The 7500-nt window shown below is 47.7% G+C and overlaps 1 protein-coding gene across 1 annotated transcript in view; it reads right to left on the bottom strand.

Annotated features, from left to right (window-relative positions):
* Positions 1 to 6973, bottom strand: part of ift70 (intraflagellar transport 70) — a 13274-nt gene extending 6301 nt beyond the window's left edge. Inside the window, exon 1 of the mRNA XM_064958280.1 lies at positions 6677 to 6973. Within this exon, the coding sequence (XP_064814352.1) occupies positions 6677 to 6871 (195 nt within the window). The 5' untranslated portion in view covers positions 6872 to 6973. The remainder of the gene's footprint in view (positions 1 to 6676) is intronic.
* Between the last annotated feature and the right edge of the window lie 527 nt (positions 6974 to 7500).

The raw sequence follows: 7500 nt of genomic DNA, 5'->3' as shown, positions 1-7500 counted from the left end.
CTACGGTCAACAGAACTATAGTCTATATTATGACTACGGTCAACAGAACTATAGTCTATATGACTACGGTCAACAGAACTATAGTCTATATGACTACGGTCAACAGAACTATAGTCTATATTATGACTACGGTCAACAGAACTATAGTCTATATTATGACTACGGTCAACAGAACTATAGTCTATATGACTACGGTCAACAGAACTATAGTCTATATGACTACGGTCAACAGAACTATAGTCTATATGACTACGGTCAACAGTACTATAGTCTATATGACAACGGTCAACAGAACTATAGTCTATATGACTATACTATAGTCTATATGACTACGGTCAACAGAACTATAGTCTATATGACTACGGTCAACAGTACTATAGTCTATATGACAACGGTCAACAGAACTATAGTCTATATGACTATACTATAGTCTATATGACTACGGTCAACAGAACTATAGTCTATATGACTACGGTCAACAGAACTATAGTCTATATGACTACGGTCAACAGAACTATAGTCTACATGACTACGGTCAACAGAACTATAGTCTATATGACTATACTATAGTCTATATGACTACGGTCAACAGAACTATAGTCTATATTATGACTACGGTCAACAGTACTATAGTCTATATGACAACGGTCAACAGAACTATAGTCTATATGACTACGGTCAACAGAACTATAGTCTATATTATGACTACGGTCAACAGAACTATAGTCTATATTATGACTACGGTCAACAGAACTATAGTCTATATGACTACGGTCAACAGAACTATAGTCTATATGACTACGGTCAACAGTACTATAGTCTATATGACTACGGTCAACAGTACTATAGTCTATATGACTACGGTCAACAGAACTATAGTCTATATGACTACGGTCAACAGAACTATAGTCTATATGACTACGGTCAACAGAACTATAGTCTATATGACTACGGTCAACAGAACTATAGTCTATATGACTACGGTCAACAGAACTATAGTCTATATGACTACGGTCAACAGAACTATAGTCTATATGACTACGGTCAACAGAACTATAGTCTATATGACTACGGTCAACAGAACTATAGTCTATATGACTACGGTCAACAGAACTATAGTCTATATGACTACGGTCAACAGTACTATAGTCTATATGACTACGGTCAACAGTACTATAGTCTATATGACTACGGTCAACAGTACTATAGTCTATATGACTACGGTCAACAGAACTATAGTCTATATGACTACAGTCAACAGAACTATAGTCTATATGACTACGGTCAACAGAACTATAGTCTATATGACTACGGTCAACAGAACTATAGTCTATATTATGACTACGGTCAACAGAACTATAGTCTATATGACTACGGTCAACAGAACTATAGTCTATATGACTACGGTCAACAGAACTATAGTCTATATGACTACGGTCAACAGAACTATAGTCTATATGACTACGGTCAACAGAACTATAGTCTATATGACTACGGTCAACAGAACTATAGTCTATATGACTACGGTCAACAGAACTATAGTCTATATTATGACAACGGTCAACAGAACTATAGTCTATATGACTACGGTCAACAGAACTATAGTCTATATGACTACGGTCAACAGTAGTCCACTACAGAGGTGTTCTGAACAGAACTATAGTCTATATGACTACGGTCAACAGAACTATAGTCTATATGACTACGGTCAACAGAACTATAGTCTATATGACTACGGTCAACAGAACTATAGTCTATATGACTACGGTCAACAGAACTATAGTCTATATGACTACGGTCAACAGAACTATAGTCTATATGACTACGGTCAACAGTACTATAGTCTATATGACTACGGTCAACAGAACTATAGTCTATATGACTACGGTCAACAGAACTATAGTCTATATTATGACTACGGTCAACAGAACTATAGTCTATATGACTACGGTCAACAGAACTCTAGTCTATATGACTACGGTCAACAGAACTATAGTCTATATGACTACGGTCAACAGAACTATAGTCTATATGACTACGGTCAACAGAACTATAGTCTATATGACTACGGTCAACAGTACTATAGTCTACATGACTACGGTCAACAGAACTATAGTCTATATGACTACAGTTAACAGAACTATAGTCTATATGACTACGGTCAACAGAACTATAGTCTATATGACTACGGTCAACAGAACTATAGTCTATATTATGACTACGGTCAACAGAACTATAGTCTATATGACTACGGTCAACAGAACTATAGTCTATATGACTACGGTCAACAGAACTATAGTCTATATGACTACGGTCAACAGTACTATAGTCTATATGACTACGGTCAACAGTAGTCCACTACAGAGGTGTTCTGAACAGAAACAGAAGGTCCGTAAACATTCAAATGGTATTACACTGTGCCATAGGAAAGCATTCAGTCCTCTTGACTTTTCCAAAAACGTTGCTACGTTACAGCCTTGTTCTAAAATGGATGAAATAAAACATGTTCCTCAGCAATCTACACACAATAACCCAAAACGAGAAAACGAAAACAGTTTTCTAGAATTTTTTTGCGAAAAAAATACAAATAAAATAATGATGTTTTTTTTTACATAAGTATTCAGACCCTTTTAGATGAGACTTGAAATTGAGCCCAGGTGCATCCTGTTTCCCATTGATCATCCTTGAGATGTTTCTACAACTTGATTGGAGTCCACCTGGGTTACTTTCTATTGATTGGTCACGATTTGGAAAGGCACACACCTGTCTATATGAAAGGTTCCACAGTTGACAGAGCATGTCAGAGAAAAAAACCAAGCCATGAGGTGGAATGAATTGTCCATAGAGCTCCAAGACAGGATTGTGTCGAGGCACAGATCTGGGGAAGTGTACCAAAACATTTCTGCAGCATTGAAGGTCCCCAAGAACACAGTGGCCTCCATCATTCTTAAATGGAAGATGTTTGGAACCACCAAGACTCTTCCTAGAGCTGGCCGCCAAGCCCAACTGAGCAATCGGGGGAGAAGGACCTTGGTCAGAGAGGTGACCAAGAACCTGATGGTCACTCTGACAGAGCTCCAGAGTTCCTCTGTGGAGATGGGAGAACCTTCCAGAAGGACAACCATCTCTGTTCCTCTGTGGAGATGGGAGAACCTTCCAGAAGGACAACCATCTCTGCAACACTCCACCAATCAGGCCTTTATGGTAGTGGCCAGATGGAAGCCACTCCTCAGTAAAAGACACATGACAGCCCGCTTGGAGTTTGCCAAAAGGCATCTAAAGACTCTCAGACCATGAGAAACGAGACTCTCTGGTCTGATGAAACCAAGATTGAACTCTTTGGTCTGAATGCCAAATGTCACGTCTGGAGGAAACCTGGCACCATCCCTACGGTGAAGCATGGTGGTGGCAGCATCATGCTGTGGGGATGTTTTTTACCTGCAGGGACTGGGAGACTAGTCAGGATCGAGGGAAAGATGAACGGAGCAAAGTACCGAGAGATTGTTGATGAAAACCTGTTCCAGAGTGTTCAGGACCTCAGACTGGGGCGAAGGTTCACCTTCCAACAGGACGACGACCCAAAGCACACAGCCAAGACAACGCAGGAGTGGCTTCGGGACAAGTCTCTGAATGTCTTTGTGGCCCAGCCAGAGCCCGGACTTGAACCCAGATCGAACATCTCTGGAGAGACCTGAAAATAGCTGTGCAGCAACGCTCCCCATCCAACCTGACAGAGCTTGAGAGGATCTGCAGAGAAGAATGGGAGAAACTCCCCAAATACAGATGTGCCAAGCTTGTAGCATCATAACTAAAGAAGACCCAAGGCTGTAATCGCTGCCAAAGGTGCTTCTACAAAGTACTGAGTAAAGGGTCTGAATACTTATGTAAATGTGATATTTCAGTTTTTTACTTTTAATAAATTAGCAAAGAAAAGTGTTTTTGTGTTGTCATTATGGGGTATTGTGTAGGTTGATGAGGATGTTTTCTGGAATAAGGCTGTAACGGAACAAAATGTGGAAAAAGTCAAGGGGTTTGAATACTATCTGAAGGCTCTGTATGTGATCCCTCCCTCTCTCCTTTCTCCCCCATCTCCCTCCCTCTCTCCTCTCTCCCCACATCTCCCTCCCTCTCTCCTCTCTCCCCACATCTCCCTCCCTCTCTCCTTTCTCCCCACATCTCCCTCCCTCTCTCCTTTCTCCCCACATCTCCCTCCCTCTCTCCTCTCTCCCCACATCTCCCTCCCTCTCTCCTTTCTCCCCCCATCTCCCTCCCTCTCTCCTTTCTCCCTCCCTCTCTCCTTTCTCCCCCCATCTCCCTCCCTCTCTCCTTTCTCCCCCCATCTCCCTCCCTCTCTCCTTTCTCCCCCCATCTCCCTCCCTCTCTCCTTTCTCCCCCCATCTCTCCTTTCTCCCCACATCTCCCTCCCTCTCTCCTTTCTCCCCACATCTCCCTCCCTCTCTCCTTTCTCCCCCCATCTCCCTCCCTCTCTCCTTTCTCCCCCCATCTCCCTCCCTCTCTCCTTTCTCCCCCATCTCCCTCCCTCTCTCCTTTCTCCCTCCCTCTCTCCTTTCTCCCCCATCTCCCTCCCTCTCTCCTTTCTCCCCCCATCTCCCTCCCTCTCTCCTTTCTCCCCACATCTCCCTCCCTCTCTCCTTTCTCCCCCCATCTCCCTCCCTCTCTCCTTTCTCCCCCCATCTCCCTCCCTCTCTCCTTTCTCCCCCATCTCCCTCCCTCTCTCCTTTCTCCCCCCAACTCCCTCCCTCTCTCCTTTCTCCCTCCCTCTCTCCTTTCTCCCCCATCTCCCTCCCTCTCTCCTTTCTCCCCCATCTCCCTCCCTCTCTCCTTTCTCCCCCCATCTCTCCTTTCTCCCCACATCTCCCTCCCTCTCTCCTTTCTCCCCCCATCTCCCTCCCTCTCTCCTTTCTCCCCACATCTCCCCCCATCTCCCTCCCTCTCTCCTTTCTCCCCCCATCTCCCTCCCTCTCTCCTTTCTCCCCCATCTCCCTCCCTCTCTCCTTTCTCCCTCCCTCTCTCCTTTCTCCCCCATCTCCCTCCCTCTCTCCTTTCTCCCCACATCTCCCTCCCTCTCTCCTTTCTCCCCACATCTCCCTCCCTCTCTCCTTTCTCCCCCATCTCCCTCCCTCTCTCCTTTCTCCCCCATCTCCCTCCCTCTCTCCTTCCTCCCCCATCTCCCTCCCTCTCTCCTTTCTCCCCCCAACTCCCTCCCTCTCTCCTTTCTCCCTCCCTCTCTCCTTTCTCCCCCCATCTCCCTCCCTCTCTCCTTTCTCCCCCATCTCCCTCCCTCTCTCCTTTCTCCCCCCATCTCCCTCCCTCTCTCCTTTCTCCCCCATCTCCCTCCCTCTCTCCTTTCTCCCCCCATTTCCCTCCCTCTCTCCTTTCTCCCCCCATCTCCCTCCCTCTCTCCTTTCTCCCCACATCTCCCTCCCTCTCTCCTTTCTCCCCCATCTCCCTCCCTCTCTCCTTTCTCCCCACATCTCCCTCCCTCTCTCTCCTTTCTCCCCCCCCATCTCCCTCCCTCTCTCCTCTCTCCCCCATCTCCCTCCCTCTCTCCTTTCTCCCCCATCTCCCTCCCTCTCTCCTTTCTCCCCCATCTCCCTCCCTCTCTCCTTTCTCCCCCCATCTCCCTCCCTCTTTCCTTTCTCCCCCATCTCCCTCCCTCTCTCCTCTCTCCCCTCATCTCCCTCCCTCTCTCCTTTCTCCCCACATCTCCCTCCCTCTCTCCTCTCTCCCCCCATCTCCCTCCCTCTCTCCTTTCTCCCCACACCATCCCTCTCTCCTTTCTCCACCACACCATCCCTCTCTCCTTTCTCCCCACATCTCCATCCCTCTCTCCTTTCTCCCCCCATCTCCCTCCCTCTCTCCTTTCTCCCCCCATCTCCCTCCCTCTCTCCTTTCTCCCCCCATCTCCCTCACTCTCTCCTCTCTCCCCACATCTCCCTCCCTCTCTCCTTTCTCCCCACATCTCCCTCCCTCTCTCCTCTCTCCCCCCATCTCCCTCCCTCTCTCCTTTCTCCCCACATCTCCATCCCTCTCTCCTTTCTCCACCACACCCTCCCTCTCTCCTTTCTCCCCACATCTCCCTCCCTCTCTCCTTTCTCCCCCCATCTCCCTCCCTCTCTCCTTTCTCCCCACATCTCCCTCCCTCTCTCCTCTCTCCCCCCATCTCCCTCCCTCTCTCCTTTCTCCCCACATCTCCATCCCTCTCTCCTTTCTCCCCCCATCTCCCTCCCTCTCTCCTTTCTCCCCACATCTCCCTCCCTCTCTCCTTTCTCCCCCCATCTCCCTCCCTCTCTCCTTTCTCCCCACATCTCCCTCCCTCTCCCCCCCCATCTCCCTCCCTCTCTCCTTTCTCCCCACATCTCCCTCCCTCTCTCCTTTCTCCCCACATCTCCCTCCCTCTCTCCTTTCTCCCCACATCTCCCTCCCTCTCTCCTTTCTCCCCCCCATCTCCCTCCCTCTCTCCTTTCTCCCCCCATCTCCCTCCCTCTCTCCTTTCTCCCCCATCCTTCCCTCTCTCCTTTCTCCCTCCCTCCCTCTCTCCTTTCTCCCTCCCTCTCTCCTTTCTCCCCCATCTCCCTCCCTCTCTCCTTTCTCCCCCCATCTCCCTCCCTCTCTCCTCTCTCCCCCCATCTCCCTCCCTCTCTAGTTAACTCACATTGTCGTAGTGCTTCTTAACGATGGGTTCGTAAAAGCCGATGGCTTCCTTGTACTTGTTCTCCTGCATGAAGAGAACGTGAGCCACGTTGAGCTTCCAGGTGTCGTGTTCGTTGCAGAACTCCACCGACTTACGGAAGATCTTCTCAACCATCTGGTAGTTCTCCCTGTTCCAGTAGATCTTAGCCTGGGCCATCAGCACTGGGATGTACCTACAGGACAACAGTTATATACCAGTAGATCTTAGCCTGGGCCATCAGCACTGGGATGTACCTACAGGACAACAGTTATTTACCAGTAGATCTTAGCCTGGGTTATCAGCACTGGGATGTACCTACAGGACAGGACAACAGTTATATACCAGTAGATCTTAGCCTGGGCCATCAGCACTGGGATGTACCTACAGGACAACAGTTATATACCAGTAGATCTTAGCCTGGGTTATCAGAACTGGGATGTACCTACAGGACAACAGTTATATACCAGTAGATCTTAGCCTGGGTTATCAGAACTGGGATGTACCTACAGGACAACAGTTATATACCAGTAGATCTTAGCCTGGGTTATCAGAACTGGGATGTACCTACAGGACAACAGTTATATACCAGTAGATCTTAGCCTGGGTTATCAGAACTGGGATGTACCTACAGGACAACAGTTATATACCAGTAGATCTTAGCCTGGGTTATCAGAACTGGGATGTACCTACAGGACAACAGTTATATACCAGTAGATCTTAGCCTGGGTTATCAGCACTGGGATGTACCTACAGGACAACAGTTATATACCAGTAGATCTTAGCCTGGGTTATCAGCACTGGGATGT

Source organism: Oncorhynchus masou, unplaced genomic scaffold, assembly GCF_036934945.1.
Source record: "Oncorhynchus masou masou isolate Uvic2021 unplaced genomic scaffold, UVic_Omas_1.1 unplaced_scaffold_1200, whole genome shotgun sequence".
NCBI lineage: Eukaryota > Metazoa > Chordata > Actinopteri > Salmoniformes > Salmonidae > Oncorhynchus > Oncorhynchus masou.
This window is presented reverse-complemented; position numbering and strand designations above follow the sequence as displayed.